This window comes from Sinohyriopsis cumingii, chromosome 4 (assembly GCF_028554795.1).
Source record: "Sinohyriopsis cumingii isolate HCF-2022 chromosome 4, ASM2855479v2, whole genome shotgun sequence".
In the NCBI taxonomy this organism is placed as follows: domain Eukaryota; kingdom Metazoa; phylum Mollusca; class Bivalvia; order Unionida; family Unionidae; genus Sinohyriopsis; species Sinohyriopsis cumingii.
Genome location: NC_142964.1, coordinates 23,587,977 through 23,607,441, shown reverse-complemented (window position 1 = coordinate 23,607,441; position 19,465 = coordinate 23,587,977). Strand labels below are relative to the sequence as shown.

The 19,465-nt window shown below is 36.8% G+C and overlaps 1 protein-coding gene across 1 annotated transcript in view; it reads left to right on the top strand.

The window, feature by feature from the left end:
• Nucleotides 1-2,068: 2,068 nt before the first annotated feature.
• Nucleotides 2,069-19,465, top strand: part of LOC149800814 (polypeptide N-acetylgalactosaminyltransferase 13-like) — an 82,550-nt gene continuing 65,153 nt past the window's right edge. Inside the window, exons 1-2 of the mRNA XM_089954809.1 lie at nucleotides 2,069-3,123; nucleotides 14,621-14,787. Coding sequence (XP_089810935.1) covers nucleotides 2,750-3,123; nucleotides 14,621-14,787 — 541 coding nt within the window. The 5' untranslated portion in view covers nucleotides 2,069-2,749. The remainder of the gene's footprint in view (nucleotides 3,124-14,620; nucleotides 14,788-19,465) is intronic.

The following is a 19,465-nucleotide window of genomic DNA, read 5'->3' as shown; positions in this document are numbered from 1 at the left end:
GTGTATAAACTTTCATTTTTTTTTTTTTCAAGATTGGCATCAATGCCACTTCATGTTTTCTTGCACAATACCATACTCGTTGTATAAATTTTCAATTTATGGGAAACTCGGCAAGCCTCGCTTCCTTTTGTGTGTGTGTGTGTGTGTGTGTGTGTGTGTACCTTGGCAATTGTTTACTACCACAGACAATTTAAAATATAGCTATAAAGAGAAAATAAAAAAAAAGCTCACGAAAAACATGATAACAGCAGAATAATTTTTATGGCATAGCAACCATCAATAATCTTATTCCTGAGATGTATTTTTAGTCGCACAGAAAATGAATCCCCACTTAATTATAGTTACAATCAATCACGTATAGGCCTGATTGCACGTAGATTTTGCTTTGCAAAATCGTTTTCTGTGCGTTTAAGGAATAAAATAATTTACCTTAGCTGATTGTTGATGAGCAAAGATCATTGACCAAGAGTGACCAGTGTTTTTGTTGATAACTGTATTTCCAAAACGATAATAACCGTTACATCGTTTTGCGATGCCGAATTTGTAACGTAAAATCTTTCGCGCAAGCGTTAGGATTCTTTTTACTGCCTCATACCGCATACACGCAAGTGTGACAATCGGGTAAAAGCAGGAAAAGAATTGGGTATAGAAGGCGCTGGTCTATTTTAGCAGCAGAAACGTTAAATGCATATTGTAAAACAGAAAAAGACAAAAAACTAATTATCACTAACTTTGTTATCACACATTAACGCATGTAAACATTCAACGCTTGTATCAAATGAAAATTTTGTTGTAATTAATTAAACTGAGCTGTCAACGCCAAATTACAAAGAAAAGATGGTTAAGCCAGCATTGCGGAATTATCTTTTAATCCCTGTGCCCACTCTGGTACACTAAATTAAACCGTACGCTGTTATTTTCTTTTTTTATATTTTTTAAGGTCAACGGCTCATAACTTTGTCAAATACTTTATTGATGACACGTTTAAATATATCTGTTTTACTGTCAGAGATGTCTTTTATTTAAGCTTGAGCAATCTCGTTAACTGATAAATAACTGGTTTTGAAGGACCACACTGGCTGCATGATGAAGATTCCGGTCATTCCGTAACAGTACTGCATCTATTACTACCTTTATACAGAAGGGAACGTCACCAATCAGGAACTTTACAAATATCACAAAGCAGAAGCGGATCTTAAAATATCGTTGGATCGGGGTGCCAAACAAGTAGGCGAGGGGTATGTGAGAAATGCCCCTGGAATCAATTCTAGAGCATAATATGTGTCTATGAGGAAAGACATCCCTGTATATTAATACCTACCCACCTATTATCAATTAATCAATATATATATATATATATATATATATATATATATATATATATATATATATATATATATATATATATATATGTGTGTGTGTGTGTGTGTGTGTGTGTGTGTTTCTCTGTCTCTTTCCTCCTAACGCCAAAATCAATCACCCTGTCTACCTTCAACGTAGTTTTGTTGCACCCATTTAAAAGACTGGTAGAGAAACGGAACATGCATTAATATATACATACAAATGGTCTGAAAGACCGGTAGGATAACGGATGCATTAAAATGGACATACGAAATAAGAGAATAAAAGACGGATGCATGCATATGCACATACAGAAGGACAAGAAAGCGAACACATTTGGAGTCAATATACATCTATTTATTTATATAGTTTCCATATGGTAAAGGTCTGCACAATATTATTATTGTCATATATCTAGGGGTAATTAAGAAAACAAAGATGCCATCAAAAATGTTTTATTTTGGAACAAAATAAGCATCGATGAATACTGTCACCCGCAGCGTTCAAACTCTCCTCTACCAATAGTATAATCACGATTCACAGTTAATTCCCCTGGAGTAAAAACTAACATGGTATTGGCTTTTGAGCAAGCTCGCCTTTAATGAATCAATCAATAAGAGGAACTGTAAGCGGAATATTCCGTCCGGATGTTTTCCGCGTAATCACTCTTGTCCCGTTGCTTAGCATGAAATGACTAATCGGACAAAGGGTTTTAGGCCAGTCCTACGTGAACAGTTGTTTACACGCGGTCTTAATGTATGACTTAACACACCAGTGTCCTGTTGCACAGGATGTATATCTTGATTTCAAGTTGGGATATATCTACTTATGCATCGATTTTATTTTATCCAAAGAGGTCGCATGATTTGTGAGCTCAATCTATGATCAATGTCAAGACGCAATTATTTTTGAAACAGGTAAACTCTGTCATATACCCGTGCGTAGATCTTTTGCTACATTTCACTATGTTTACCTGGATTTACCTGAAGTCATGTAGAAGCATCGAGGCGACATTTGCTCAGTATTTTCGGGTCCAGGCTGCGTGCAACTTTATATTAAGACTGCTCAAGGGATTTACTAAGGAAGGAAGTGTATTATGATACATGGCTAGACACAAGTGTACAATATCACGGTAATCAGTGTAAGGAAGTGTATGATAAATGGCTACACACAACAGTGTACATGATCACGGTAATCAGTGTACATGTATACGTTCATATTCACAGTAGTGTACATGTATACGTTCATCATCGCAGTGATAGGTGATATTGACAGAGAATAAAGCAGGGAGGGAATGCTGCTGTGAAAGATATCAACTTTTACCATAAACCTGTGTCATGTTTGTTAAATGTAGATGCATGCAGATTCCTATTTTAACTTGTAAACACAAACAGGACATGTATTAAGTATGCGACTGGTTCGAAGGTATACACTGGTTTTATTTGGCATGGCTGTGCTCCTTGCAACAGTCATCTTCATTGCCTTGATCAGGATTCGTGAGAAATATGGCGCCCGAAATAAACTCCGTTTCCAGAAGCAGAAGATCCTCAAAGATGACATTTTTGCTCAAAACCGAAAGGACACTGCAGTGTTCTATACTGGGATGGATACCATATGGTTCAATGGTCAAGCGGTAAACGTGCGACTTATGGATGCTAAAAAGGCGGAGAAAATTCTCGAGTCACCAATGGCTAAAGAGCTGGAAAAACAGCACGAAGTAAATGTTATTCTCAGTGATTTACTGCCCATCAACAGACGAATACCCGATTCAAGACCATCAGGGTAGGTAATCAAGTTTGAACTGTTCAGCTATCCACCGTGTTGCTTTAAGAAATAGTTGAGCGGGGGGTCACTGAGGATTACATAACATTTTGACTTTACCAAATGGTTTTATCTAACAGATGACACCAGAATGGTGTGATTTATTTCGTTTCTAAAATGCTTCGTAAAGATTTTATGACATATAGCAAATAGAAAAAAAGTTATTATGGTCTTCGTAATTTTATCACTTTCCACAGCAAAAAGCCCCCAAGCTATTAAGGAATAAGAAAATCAGAATTCACGTTAGCGCGTATCTTCCGGCATGGACGTTCAACGTTACGAGCGAATACTGCGAATTTCATACAAAATCCAAGTCATTGCAAAGTTGTTTAATTGAGTCGAAAATTGTATGGTAAATTACAGGCTTGGTTGTTTAACTTCGCTGTAAATTGGATGGTACATTATAGGCATGGTTGTTTAACTTCGCTGTAAATTGGATCGCATATTACAGGCATGGTTGTTTAACTTCCTTGTAAATTGGCGGGTAAATTACAGACGTGGTTGTTTAACTACGTTGTAAATTGGATGGTAAATTACAGATATGGTTGTTTAACTTCGTTGTAAATTGACGGTAAATTACAGACATGGTTGTTTAACTGCGTTGTAAATTGGATGATACATTTCAGAAATGGTTGTTTAACTTCGTTGTAAATTGGATGGCAAATTACAGGAATTGTTGTTTAATTTCTTTGTAAATTGGATGGTAAATTACAGACATGGTTGTTTAACTTCTTTGTAAATTGGATGGTAAATTATAGGCATGGTTGTTAAACTGCGTTGTAAATTGGATGATACATTACAGAAATGGTTGTTTAACTGCGTTGTAAATTGGATGGCAAATTACAGGCATTGTTGTTTAACTTTGTAAATTGAATGGTAAATTACAGGCATGGTTGTTTTACTTCGTTGTAAATTGGATGGTAAATTATAGGCATGGTTGTTTAACTTCGTTGTAAATTGGATGGTAAATTACAGGCATGGTTGTTTAACTTCCTTTTAAATTGGATGGCAGATTATAGGCATGGTTGTTTAACTTCCTTTTAAATTGGATGGCAGATTATAGGCATGGTTGTTTAACTTCGTTGTAAATTGGATGATACATTACAGACATGGTTGTTTAACTTCCTTGTAAATTGGATGGTAAATTATAGGCATGGTTGTTTAACCTCCTTTTAAATTGGATGGCAGATTATAGGCATGGTTGTTTAACTTCGTTGTAAATTGGATGGTAAGTTACACACATGGTTGTTTAACGTCATTGTAAATTGGATGGTAAGTTACACACATGGTTGTTTAACTTCGTTGTAAACTGGATGGTAACTAACATACATGGTTGTTTAACTTCGTTGTAAGTTGGATGGTAAATTACAGACATAGTTGTTTAACTTCGTTGTAAATTGGATGGTAAATTACAGGCATAGTTGTTTAACTTCGTTGTAAATTGGATGCTAAATTATAGGCATGGTTGTTTAACTTCGTTGTATATTGGATGCAACTTACAGGCATTGTTGTTTAATGTCCTTGTAAATTGGATGCTAAATTACAGACATGGGCTTGCTAGAGCATTTTGAAAGGTACACAGACTTCGAAGGGCGGAATCGGGATGACTGTTTCCATCCTCACTGGGGAAAGAGAGATTCTTAGGGACCACTGTGAGGAAACTTGAAAGGTTAAATGCTGCATTGTTATGAATTTTGAATCAACAATGATTTCTTCTTGATTATATTGGAACTACCGGTCTTACAGAAAATGGAACGATGGCGGACAAATGACTAGAGAACTCATTTTATTAAAATAATTTTGGATTCTATAAAATATTTTGAATGATATAGAAAAACTGTTGCCAACCTTTCCAGTTCTGTATGTTGGACCCGCCACTCTTTGGCAATGTCTGATACAAAAGAGTCCATTATATCCCTAATTCAAACATTATTATACGTTAGCCTTTCAGAGTTGTGTTAAATGGATCGTTATTCAAGCAATGAGACGATCGCTCGGCCATATCCTTCGGGGCCAAAGATAACCTCGGATGTAGTTATTGGAATACACGTACATTTTGTTTATTGGTCTGTAGGGTGAGTGCACCGCATGTCGTGCGACAGGAGGGCGACTATTTTCAGATTGTGACCATGGGCGCCCGCAGCATATGTCATGGGAGGGGTCACATTATCCCCCTGGAAATCATGGTTATTGGTTAGAGCGTCCGCTTTGGTTGCGGGAGGTCGTGGGTTAGATCCTCGGCCGAGTTATTCCAAAGATCAGCATTAAGAGGTTAGTGTTAGGACTGGTCCTAAGAACACATAGTCGCTAGAGTCTTTAATATTTCACAGGGAGATATTTTCCAGGATTGCATGACGCTTGTACCAGTGCAGAAACATGCTTGGTTGGAAGTGCATGCACGAGTTGCAGCTGCACAAGACAAGTCTCTTGAGCAATTATCTCTACAATGACAATATTAATGGAAAAATGTGATGTTGCCTCAAAGTTACCGATGCGGAAAAAAACTATAGCTAAAACGGAACAGCTGCAAGATGAGATCGACAAGAAAACTTGGCAAAATATACACTTGAGTATGAGGTCGCAGTTACTGTTTCAGGAATTATGCTGCGACCTACATAGCTCTTGGTCGTGCTAGAATTATGACTACATCAACCAATATTGGTAAACTAATTGGATTTACTTTCAGGGCTATATCGATAGTAGCTGGTGTCTTGGGTGGCTTTGCCAAATTGATTTGTCTACGGCTGGATTCATGAATATGCAAATATTCGAAAATTTTCGCGGCGGTTCAGAGTAATCGTGGGTATCATCCTTAAAAATAATGCCTCTATATGACTTGCAAATTAATTACTAAACTTTATTTTAAAATCAATAAATTCTAAAGCAAAAAAAATCAGTAGTGACTTTTAAGTTGTATGTTATAGACCGCTCCGGTGGCCTTATAGTTAGAGCATCCACCTCGGAAGCCAGAGGTCGTGGTTTGAACCCCAGCCGAGTCATACCAAAGACTTACAAAAATGGTACTAGCAGCTACCTCGCTTGGCGCTCAACATTAAGAGGTTAGTGTTAGGACTGGTCGGCCCGGTGTCAGGATAATGTGACTGGGTGGGACATCATGCAACATGTCTGTGGCATGATGCCCATGTGCTAGACATCACTATAAACTGCCACACTGCATACATCGTAGTGATATGACTGAACATTTTTAAAGCTACGTTAAAAATCCAAATCATACACACACAATTAGTAAACTCGACTTGATGGCTATTAAAGATATAACTTTTAGCATGGCTGAATTCGAAGCGGTGCTGGTTGCGATGGAAAACCACCGACGTATCCGCACAGTGTTACGGAGCAGAGGCGCTGGCGACCCGAAACAGGTAATTGATTTACATTTAGTAAATATCGAGTACACAATTGCCTGTGTATATTGATCCGCGGGTTCGATCCCCAGCCGAGTCATGTCAGAGACTTTTAAAAATGATATTTACAGCTGCCACGCTAGGCGCTCAGGATTAATAGGTTAGTGTTAAGACTGGTCGACTTGGTGTCAGAATTAATGTGACTGAAACGACCTGTATATTTCCACTATGCACGGTTGAATACACGTACATTTTACACTTGGTGTCAGAATAATGTTAATGACTGCGGCATGATGCCCAAATGCTATACATCTCTATAAACTGTCACACTGCAGACATCGTCGTGATATGGCTGAAAAATTGCGGAATCCAAAGAGGGCCTGGGATCCGAAAAATAGCAAGACGGTCTCAAATCCCCATTATGACACTATTGGGCTTTTCGTTACAAAGATCTGTATCAGGCCGTGTTGTGTAATATAAATGACACCTTAACACTCGTGTGTTGCGTGTATGCAGCTCTTTTGAACTTATCATTTATTATAAAATATGTAAATGACAGAAAATTGTTTATTTGTATCGGATTATTACTTTTGTACAAAAGGATATGTTAGTCATGTGAAGAAAACAATTGAGAAACACACACCTTGTACTTTCTTGCGATTCTGGCAAGATTTTTATATCAATTCTGTAAGAGGGCTTTTTTTAATTAAAAACTAGAACTGTCTATGTTTGTCAGCCGTGCATAGTGGAAATACACAGGTCGTTTCAGCAATATTGCAATACAAAAAAGGAACTTTTCTTGGTACTATCGTTCATTTTTGTGTGTATTGTGCAGTTCACACTCAACCCCTATCCCCCGATATGGCAAGCTCGCACGTGCGTATCAGATTTTCAACAACAAAAGTGGTTGCTCAGATATTACCGTAGAGCCCGCGTTGTGAAGGTAATTAAAGAGCCAAATCTCCGATTCAATTGAATGTGCGTGACGTTTTCATGGTGCACGTGAAATGTCTAACAAATTAGACTCCCCATTGCAGGAGATATATATATATATATATACATACACACTTATGGTTTAATTTTAATGTTTCATGTATACAAATTATATACTGACAAAGGTAACAAGGGAACTTTATTTCATACGCATTTTACAGCCAGTTATAATGATCCAAGCATCATGAAAAATGACAAGGGAGACTTTGTACATTGTATCAATACACTTATATTTTTCTTAACATGACAGTAACAAACCGCAAAGACAGACCACCAAAAACTACTTGGCTTTAATTTGCATAGATCACTTTATGAATTTTATCAGGACAGTGATGTACTTACCTAAGCGATCTTCGTTTTGTGCAGTCTTGTCAACTTTGCTTTTTCTTGTTTACCTTCAAATATTGGACAGCTTTGTCAGATTTGCACATATGCTTTAGCACCGATAACTGACGCGAGCTTAATGTTAAAAAAAAAAAACAACACCAAAGAAATAACCTGATGGGAACAAAATTCACACCGAGCGATAGACAGGGTTCTGTCACGACGGGTCAAACAGGTGATGTGAGGTAATTTTGTCACTCGGTGTGATTTTGTTTCCTTCATGTTATTGCTTTTTTCAACAGTAATGTCACGTCAGCTACCTGTTTCATTTACTGTTTTCGTTTACAGATATATATATATATATATATATATATATATATATATATATATATATATATATATATATATATATATAACAAATGTTGTTTGTATCTCACCTGAACGACACTGACATCATTAACATAAAAATTAAAGCTTATTCGTTTTCGAAATACTGAAATACTAAAGAACATCAATGGCTACGACACGAAAGTGCTTGAAGATATAATGACGAATATAGTACTAAATCCCTGTTGAATTAACACACACACACACACACACACACACACACACACACATATATATATATATATATATATATATATATATGAAGACATCACAATTCCAAATTATTTGTAATCTACTGTTGTGAAAGATAGTTACAATGTGTTCTGAATCGTACCCCACGTTTAATCTCAGAAAGTGTTTACCATAATTTAGCTGAGAATATTTTAATTCCTTCGTATGTTTCCATTTCCAACCATACATTACCCCGTGCAGTTTGGTAAAAGACTGCCAATATCGAGTGCTGTATTTAATCATGATGATGTGACAACGTTCTTGGACATCTAAAACGTCCTATATTAAGTGCATGAGCCTGTTATCCTTGTTATTATCTGCCAAACAATAATGCAGTGTGAATAAAAGTTGTATACATTTCCGTAGTATTTTTAAAATGTCAGCGATTTGACTGCATTTTAAAATACGTGGACATGATTATAGAATACAAAAGGTAGTAATAACATATTGTTTTCGGAAAATCGTCTCTTTATTGAGCGAATCAAACACTCGCATGTGTTCGGTTCGAAGTACCCTGTTTTCCCCTTATTTACAATCAGTCAATGACCACAAAATATCCCAACATCACATTTGCATCAGAACTTCACAAGTGTATGGCAACCTCACAAGTGTATGGCAACCTTACAACTGCATGGCAACCTCACAATTGCATGGCAACCTCACAATTGCATGGCAACCTCACAATTGCATGGCAACCTCACAATTGCATGGCAACCTTACAACTGCATGGCAACCTCACAATTGCATGGCAACCTCACAATTGCATGGCAACCTCACAATTGCATGGCTTCTCCTTGTTAGGATTCCATAGAGTAACGTTAGTACTTCAATACCATAAAATACAAACCACAACTCAAACACCTAACACAGGGAACTGTTTCCCTCTGTATCCCCAGGTCAGCTTTATTACGATTTGGAGCCTCATTTCACACGTGACTTTACTCCATCTTTATCATTATGCCAAGAATGAAAGGCGTCGCCAGATAATGGAATAATCATTTCTCAATTATTCCACTGCACAATATATCGATCCCTATCACAAACATTTCAAATGGAGATACACAACGAATCAGTACCTTTAGATTTGGATAGGAACTACTTGGTTCCATGCTCACTCAGTTACGAAACTAAACCATGCCATCATGAAACCTCATCCATACTGCACTCTGTGACGTTTACCCCTATACATTGTCTAACTACTCGGGCTAAGAAATATTTCCCCGGCAAATACCTTCCACGATAAAAACAATATTCACTAAATCTAATAAATCTATAAAATGGAGACGTAAATACAAAGGCGCATACCCTAGATTTATTACATTATGTTTATGGAACCTAAGTTACAATTACATAATCTGGTGATGGAAAAATGGTGTTAATAGCCTGTACCAATGGTTGTGGTACTCTGTACAAATAAATTGTAGTGATAGCCTGCACAATTAAATGGTAGTGATAGTCTGTACAAATGGTTGTGATACTCTGTACAAATGGCGATGATAGCCAGTATAAATGATAGTGATAAGCTGTACAAATTGTCCTATTAGGCTGTACAAATGGTAGTGATGGGCTGTATAAATGGTAGTAATATGCAGTACAAATGGTGCTGATATGCTGTACAAATGGCAGTGATAGGCTGTAAAAAGGGCAGTGATAGGGTGTACAAATAGCAGCGATGTGCTATACAAAAGCAAACCCGTTCATAGGCATAATTAGAGTCATAGGTTTACGGTTTTAATTTCTGATAGTTGAGTTAATTGTAAAATAAAAAAGATTAATTTGTTTTCAGGTTGAGTCTAACTTATGAACGAATTTTTGTCACCTACAAATGTTAAAATTTCTTTTTTCTGACAAAAGATGGGTGTTTCTTGCACGTGACACCATCACTTTCGGCGCAAACCACCCACTTTCTTGAAACGAGTGAGCCAATGCTATGGTATGGCTATCGCGATATTTTTTTGCCAGATGTCGGTTCTTTATGAACCAATCAACTTGTAATGGGCTTTAACGTAACAAAACTTATATCGGCTACACAGCAAATAAGAAATCTACCGATGTTTTTATTAATATTTTTATATTTAATTATTATTTTGTTCTTTTCTGAATTTGTTTTTTTTCTAGACAGCGTTATTAGAAGAAGACAAATATACGCACACTTACACAAAATAAAACAAGACAGGATTAGGGAATAACGTTTATCTTCTAAACCTTTGACACAATAACATCGCTGGGCTATCCTCCAAAAAAAAAACGCAAGCAATCATTTCTAGCCCCGTATTCGAATTATAAATCAGTAGAAGACGAGGTATAAAATGGTTGACAGAAGTGTAAATATCTACCATGATGACTACTTTGAAATGGTTTCAGAAGCTGTCAGATGTACGTTAGCAGCAAAAAGCACATGTAGTTTGAATATTAGAGGCAACATCACCATAGAAGGCTCTTGAGAGAACAAGACTCATTCTTGATTCATCTCTTGGCTTATATTTCTCATCGACTTATTGGTGAGATGGTTTCCACCATAAACATCAAATCAATATTACTGTGCCCCTTCCAGCCATTGATTATTTCTGGACAGCGTCATCCATCAAATTAGACGGAGCATCGACCCCTTCTTGCGGTATTATCATGTTAAGTACCATTTAAGTCTGCATAGGGTTGAGAGATGTAAGTTGAAAGGGGGGGGGGACTATATAGACCGCCTTGGGAACCTCAGCTATGGGAATACGATCAAGATTATTTGAATTGAGGCCGGGAGAGATTTGTAAGTAACAAGGAATTAACTTTTATTACATACCCATTTAATTGTATATGGTTAATCCAGTGTTTGTTATGCATGTTGAATCTCTATCATTATATGGAACGCCCAGATTTGACCTATATTGGTGTTTTCAATTACGTCCGCCTGTTGATATTCTTAGTTGCATTAGATCAGACTATAAATTGATGTCCATCTGTTTAGTTAAAAGTACATGTATGTCGAAAGCGTCAAAGACAGGATATAAATAAAAAACTTAATTCGTGTTTTGTTCTGAATCCGTGGAAAGAATTTGTTTAAATTTGGCGTATCAATACGTCTTAACCGAATAAAAATGCGCACCACACTGGCATATTAAAAAAATGATTTGAATGAGACTACAGTTGTAACAATGGCGTCATTTGCTTGCTAACTCCTTGTTTAGCTCATGTCCATTAGAACTGAATAGCTTATGATCATTATAACGGAATAGCAGTCTGTAAAGGTTAAACTGTATATGGAGATCTTAATTGTCTTTGGGATAATTACAGATCACCAGATTAATGGTCGATTCACGAGCAGGGTTATCGTTATAGATTAAATGGATTATAACGGTTTATTATAAAGAACAGTTGAATGTTGCCATGGTTCTCATACATCTTTGATTATCAATATTGCATAACTGCACTTTTGCGCCATATTCTTAATTGCTTCTGTATTCAGATATCTTCAAATGAATTTAAATATTACGTCACTGTACTTTTATGCCTTATTTCAGGTGATAGAGTAACACTCCATTTGCAACTATTCAATATTACCCGGCCGAGTCATACCAAAGACTTACAAAAATGATACTAACAGTTGCCTCGCTTGGCGCGCAGCATTAAGAGGTTAGTATTAGGACTGGTCGGCCTGGTGTCAGGATAATGTGACTGGGTGGGACATCATGATACATGCCTGTGGCATGATGCACCAGTGCTAGACATCACTATAAACTGCCACACTGCAGACATCGTAGGGATATGACTGATTTTTAAAAATAAAAACTACGTTAAAAATCCAAAATCACACACACACACACACACACTTATTCAATATTCCGACATCTTCAAATGGATACAGATACTGCGTACCTGCACTTTTACGCCTTACTTCAATTGCTATCGTGTTCAGAGCATCTTTTCCAAGTTCACGACTTCGTTCTTTGGCGGGATTAGCGGTTAGGTTAAGGGACTTTTTCAGATCCCAAAATACATGTACGATAGTTAGCACGAAGTAAAAATGGTAAGGGAAACGTTATTCTAGTTTTTATTGCTAAACTCTTAACAGATGTTAGTTTCTGCAGTGTTAAAAAATTTCTTACGTAAAAACAATTCTTTGAACTAGCGTAGCTACATTGACTCGGAATCGTAAATTGCCATGCTTTTCATTGCATTCCAGCCCCCCAATCTCCCGATACACCCCTCCAGTACACAATCCCATCCTTATACAGTGAACTTGGGGTCAAAATACAAAATGTTTTACATCTCAACGACTGCATAAAATGAGTTTCCTTGGAAATACAACTGTATTTCAAAAACCTCGTTGTAGTTAAACTCCATGAACAGGAACTCCATGATCAAACGTATTAACCACACCACAACTTTCAGTTTCTACCACACATCGTTTGAACTAGTGCAAACAACACTTACACTGGAACAAAGGTCAGTCCATTTTCTTTTCTGCCTATACCGCCCTCCTCCTTAATAGAAAAAAAAACAAGCTGACTGAATCTCCTGGAGTATGGAAATTCGATAGGTGGCAACCTGGTTATTCCTGGAGATTTCAACTTTCACTTTGACTGTCCCGGAAACCCAAACACATCAAAACTCCTTGATTCCATTAATGTTTTCAACCTCAAACAGTCACTTAACCAACCCACCCATAAACATGGTCACATTTTAGACTGGATTCTTCATAGACCTTATGGTAATATTCTACGATCCTCGCTTGTGTCCCACGAACTTGAATCAGACCACCTCTGCATTATATGCCATCTTGACGTATCTGTCCCTAACCCTTAACCTTTTTTTGCTACTAAGAGAAACCTCTACTACTAAATAGAACCAAACTAATGCAAGATATCCAAGCAAACATAACAACGTTTTTACCTCCTACAGCAGAACGACTCGATAACTGCCTTCTTTCATTGCTCAACAAACATGTCCCAGCCATCAATTGCAGAGTATCAATTCAAAAGTGTTCTCCATGGTATAGCAGTGTTAGGGACCAGCTTCGCACTGCTAGAAGAGACCGCCCAAAATCTGAGAGGCTTTGGCTTTCCACCAGACTCACTATTCATAAGCAAATCTATGAAGCCGCTAAGAAGATCGTCACAAACATAGCCCATGCAGCAAAATCAACCCACTACCGCACTATGATCTTGGAAAGTTCCAGATGCAAAGAGCTTTTCGAGATTACTAACAAGCTAATGTCAAGGAACAAATGTTCACCACTTCCAGCTACCTTCTCTCTAGTCGATTTTTCGGACCTGTTTGCAAATTTCTTCCGTGACTCCAGTCCAACATACCTATCCGACCTCACCCATGTGTACACACCGGCAAGATACTTACTCTCCTCTTCTGAGAATCGTATACTCATTATTCCCACTATGAAAACGAAGTCATATGGACAGCGTTCTTTTGCATACCAGGGCCCAGCAACGTGAAATGAATTGCCCACTGAACTTAGACACAAAGACACAGTGATCCCATTCAAGAGCGCTCTTAAACCTGACTTATTTCGACTGCAAGAACAAACTTAAAGACCTAATAATGTTCCCGACCTTAAATATTTACTTATGTTTTTTTATGTTTTCTAATTTCATGGTGTTTGTTTTTTGTAATCATATAATTATATGTTTTTTATGTTATAGGTGTTGTCTAATGTTGTAAAGCGCTTAGAGCTTCTATAGACTAGGCGCTATACAAAATCCTCGTTATTATTATCATTATTATATATTTGTGGTCAAATATACAAACATTCAATCTAATAAAAAAGTTATGGTCTGTTAATAAATTCCTATGCGATGAACACGCATCGTGTTAATAGACACAATGGCTCAGTCATTACATGCCATTAAGTGGCTTCAACCGTTTTCAAATAGTCGAATATATCGCATGTCAGTTGAAGACAAGTTGCTTTGTTGTGATTCTGTATGTTTCAAAGAATGATTCTATTCGCATATGATTAATTTATTCATTGATTTATATCTAGGTTACTTTCGTAAGAAAACGATTATATGAGATTTACCGACTTAAAACACTTGGCAATGGGCCTAGAATATGATGTGAACCCTCATAAAACCACCTTGGGTTCAAGAATTTCCCTCATCTTAAGGTATACGCCAAAATAGATTACTATACATGTTATAATAATAATTTTCCAGATGTGAATCGTTGACATATCCTACTGATCTGCCGACCACCAGTATAGTAATACCTTTCTATAACGAATGGCCGTCCATCCTCCTCAGAACCGTGAGCAGCATTCTGGCCAGGACCCCCACTCATCTATTAAAGGAAATCATTCTTGTAGATGACGCCAGTGACTTGCGTAAGTACCAACATCTCTTGCATATTCATTCAACTAGTTTACCTGATGCAATATGAATCGTACTAAAGCTTGACATTTTACAGTTACAATGTCTTTAATGTCAATCAAAAACTCAACTATTTACCGTTACAATATCCGTAACGCCAAGCGAAGACTTAACTGTTTACCGCTACAATGTCCGTAAAGCCATGCAACGCGAGATGTATGAAAACTTTTGAAGCTGACTCTATCATGTCACATAGGAACATTTCCTCTGTCGATGGAGAGTTGTCTTGTCTTCACCCAGCTGTGAGCAATTTATTCCAACCCACCATACTGTAACAGTCCATTGGTTTTACTTGACCGTGCGGTGTCAAATCCTGTCGCGATTCCGCAAAAAGTCATAAATTTCACTTAATTCCAAAGACTTCCATACAACTACTGTTGTAAACTAGAAGGTCCAACGTGTCCATTCTATAACAGTTTTACTCTAATTAATACAAGACCAGATCTCACAACTTCCCAATTGTCTATCAACCGTGCATCTGCCTAGTTTGTCTTTATTAATTTTTCGTAACGTACCTGGCAGCATTTCAAGCCATAAAACTATACATCTCCCCCTAATACAGGGAACTATTGTTACTACGTCACCTTAGGCCAGTCAAATCATGGTTTGAAGCCACGTTTCTTCTGTAAAATTGCATCACATTTGCCACCATGACAATATAAATGGTACCTGCCGATGACGGAACAGTCTCTTCTTGTTTATTCCGTTGTGTAATATGCTAGTCTCCGCTCTCAAATACTGCACCTGGAGTCACGCAACCAATGTACACAACTAGAATTTAATAGGGACTATGAAACTCCAGAGATACTCATGCGGCCATGACCTGAATTCACCAAAAGTAAATCATGGCATGATGGAAACTCACTAACACTTCACTCCGTGAAGTTTGCTCCTAGTAATTAGGTAATTATTTCATGTTAAGGGATATTTCCACAGGACCGAGTTCCCATCATCAAACACGTAATCACAAAAGTCTTAAGAATTCCTTAAAACGGAGCGCTATAACCAAATGCGCATACTTCAAATTTATTACAATACTATATCCGTTTTGATCAATGGCACCGAAAGAAGAAACCTCAATTTTACATTTCTTTACCACTGTGTGTTTGATTTTAGCTCAGTCGACAGTTTTGACAATATGATCGTGCTCATCTAAATCTCAGTTTAGATTTTGTTGAACTCTAATGTTTTTCCTTAAAATTATGTAGACGTTGTAAACGTATCGAAATTGTAGTCTCCGAAATGAAAGTTTCTTTGGAATAGAAAAATAACCAGATCCAAAAGATTTCCTGACCACCTTTTGTTCTTTTTGTTGTTGGGAATTACCATCATCGATATTCAAGTTTGATAGCTTGATGGGATTGAGAGTTCCCCATTCCGACTCCCCTTTTAATCTACCTCAGAAGATGTGTCACTAACTGCGCAGATAAAAAGGCCTAGTATGATTCAAATTTGTATATTGCGTTGTACATTTGAAAGACTTGCAATTTATTTTCGTCTCACGAGTAAGAAAAGCAGATGCCAAAATTACACCCTTCAGCAGGGACGAGACCATTTGCCTAGATACTGTAACCGCTTGGGAATGTTTGGGAACTGTTTTGTTGTTTTGAGCAGTAAGTTGGCGCCTGGGGTTGAGTGTTATTCTATTCTGATTGAATTCAGATACTGAACCATTCTGATTTAGAGAATATAATTCCCAGATAATTGCAGACTGCACTTTTGGAACAATACAGGAACCTGGGGCCAATTAGGGGGGAGGGGAATACGAAACAACCTGAATGTTTCATAGAGTAAATTTTATTTAATTAAATGGTCACATAGTTATGCTCTGGAAATGCTTAAAATGCACGAGTTTCTTCGGGCTTCGCCCAGAGTGATTCCATCCACGGGCCCGATGTCTACGTGTTAAACCCCCCAGCCCTTCTTGGATCCGTCCCAAGGGACTTCTCTGACTTTCGTGAGCATGTACATCTTTACTGTAGGACCACAATATTTGCTAAAATAAACGAAAACAGCTTAGTCATAAATAAGTTTATCTACTATGTAATGTTGCAGTCAGAAAGTAAACTTGAAAATATTTATACTGTAATTGACTATACTGTAATTACTTCAAATCAAATCGGTAATTGATTACAAAATTATTTGTTCATACTTACAAAATAAGTAATCAGTAATAGATAGTTTACACTTTTTGATTACGATTAGCCTAGCTCTGCTAATCTTAGCCTATCGTAATGGAAACTATTTTGTACAGTAGATTGATTAGGGCAATTTATAAAATATCGTAAAGGAGAGAGTTCCATATAATATCGTAATGGAGACAATTTTGTATAGTCGCTTATATACAATATCGTAATGGAGACAGTTTTGTATAGTCGCTTATATACAATATCGTAATGGAGACAATTTTGTATAGTCGCTTATATACAATATCGTAATGGAGACAATTTTGTATAGTCGCTTATATACAATATCGTAATGGAGATAATTTTTATAGTCGCTTGTATACAATATCGTAATTGATTCATTTTAGTACAGTAGCATCATCAAGACATTCTGTACAATATCGTAATGGAGACAGTTTTTGTACAGTTACTTGATTAAGAATTTCTGTAGAATATTGTGTTGGAGACAATTCTGTACATAGACTCAGACGTTTAATGCAATATCGTAATTCAGACAGTTTTGTACAATAGCTGATCAAGGCATTCTGTACCATATTGTAATAGAGACAAAACTTTTTTTTTAGAGTAGTTTGATTCTGATGTTCCACACAATGACATAATTTAGACAATTTTGTACAGTAGCTTGATCGAGGCTTCTGTACATTATTGTAATGAAAACAGTTTAAACAACATTAGCTTGAGGAGGGCATTCTATACAATGTAGTCGTTCAGACAATTTTGTACAGTAGCTTGATCGAGGCTTCTGTACATTATTGTAATGAAAACAGTTTGGACACTACATTAGCTTGAGCAGGGCATTCTATACAATGTCGTCATTCAGACAATTTTGTACAGTAGCTTGATCGAGGCTTCTGTACATTATTGTAATGAAAACAGTTTGGACACTTCATTAGCTTCAGCAGGGCATTCTATTCAATATCGTCATTCAGACAATTTTGTACAGTAACTGATCAAGGCATGCTGTACCATATCGTAAACTGATCAAGGCATGCTGTACCATATCGTAATGGAGACAATTTTTTTACAGTAGTTTGATTCTGATGTTCTATACAAAGGCATAATTGTGCGACAGCTTGATCGAGGCTTCTGTACATTATTGTAATGGTGACAGTTTTGTATGGTGCAGTAGTTTGATCAGGGCATTCAGTACAATATCGTAGTTTAGACAATTTTGTACAGTAGCCTGATTCAGAGATTCTATATAATATTGTAACGGAGACAGTCTTGTACAGTAGCTTGATTATGACAGTCTATATAATATCGCGAGGAAGACCATCTTGTACAGTAGCTTATCAAGGCATTCTGTACAAATCATATAGAGATAATTGTGTACAGTAGCTTGACTCTAAAGAATCTATACAATATCGTAATGGAGACATTTTTGTACAGTACTTTGATTTATACATTCTTTGAAATATTATTATGGAGTCAGTGTTTTTTTGGCATTAGCTTATGTACGACATTAGTATAGATCAGTTGATGTAACTGCTTCCTCGTTCTGAATTGGATCAATTGAACATGAGCTTTCAGCGATCAAACATTTCGTAAATATAGTCTTTATCACTGAACTGAGCAAATCGTTTTCTTTTTAATACATTAAGCTTGTTGAAGGCTTTCAAAATAAACTACAGCCATTAACAGTTCGAATCTGTTATATAAGCGCACAACGTCTGCAGTCTTAGAAAGGTATTCTAGCATCGAATGCAGGAATAGTTTCCTGTACACATTATCAGGTCCAGTCAGAGGTGGGCAAGGGGAGGGGCAATGGGATCGTATGGTCCGTGCTTCAACCACTAAGGGACCTCGAAAAGGGTTTTATAAATAAACAATTTTAAAAATAATAAATACACTTCGCTGTGTACTAAATTGTCTTTTAAATTTATACGTAGTATATTGTATGGGCTTGTTTTTTTGGAATTCATTTCCAAATCTCAATATAACCAAGGGCTAGGGTATTTACTTGAAACTCGAAAAGTGGCCCGGGACTCTCTTAACCTCTGAAGATGCCTGCTCGTTATACTTGTAGTAATGCGAAGTGAAACACATTTGTTTTGTATGTGCATTTGTTTGCTTTTGAAAAGGCAAAATATAGCTGGTTTATAATTTTGTTTCCTGTTTGAAACCGCATAAGAGCTATGCAGAGTTTTAATTGATAGAGGAAAGTAAATGACTCTCAGACGTGAGAAAAATTTAGTTCGGGATTTCACATTGTTGAAAAAGTTCAGTATCAACGAGCCTGTCTGTACAAGTATCCGTTACGTTATACAGACAAGTATTCGTTACATTATGCCGACAAGTATCCGTTATGTTATACCGACAAGTATCCGTTACATTATGCCAAAAGCTATTTGTCAATAGCTTTCTCTAAATATGGAAAAGGGTTGTTATGCTATTATAAGAGAATAATAATGACAATGTTTTCGGTATAGATGTCGGATATGCGTGA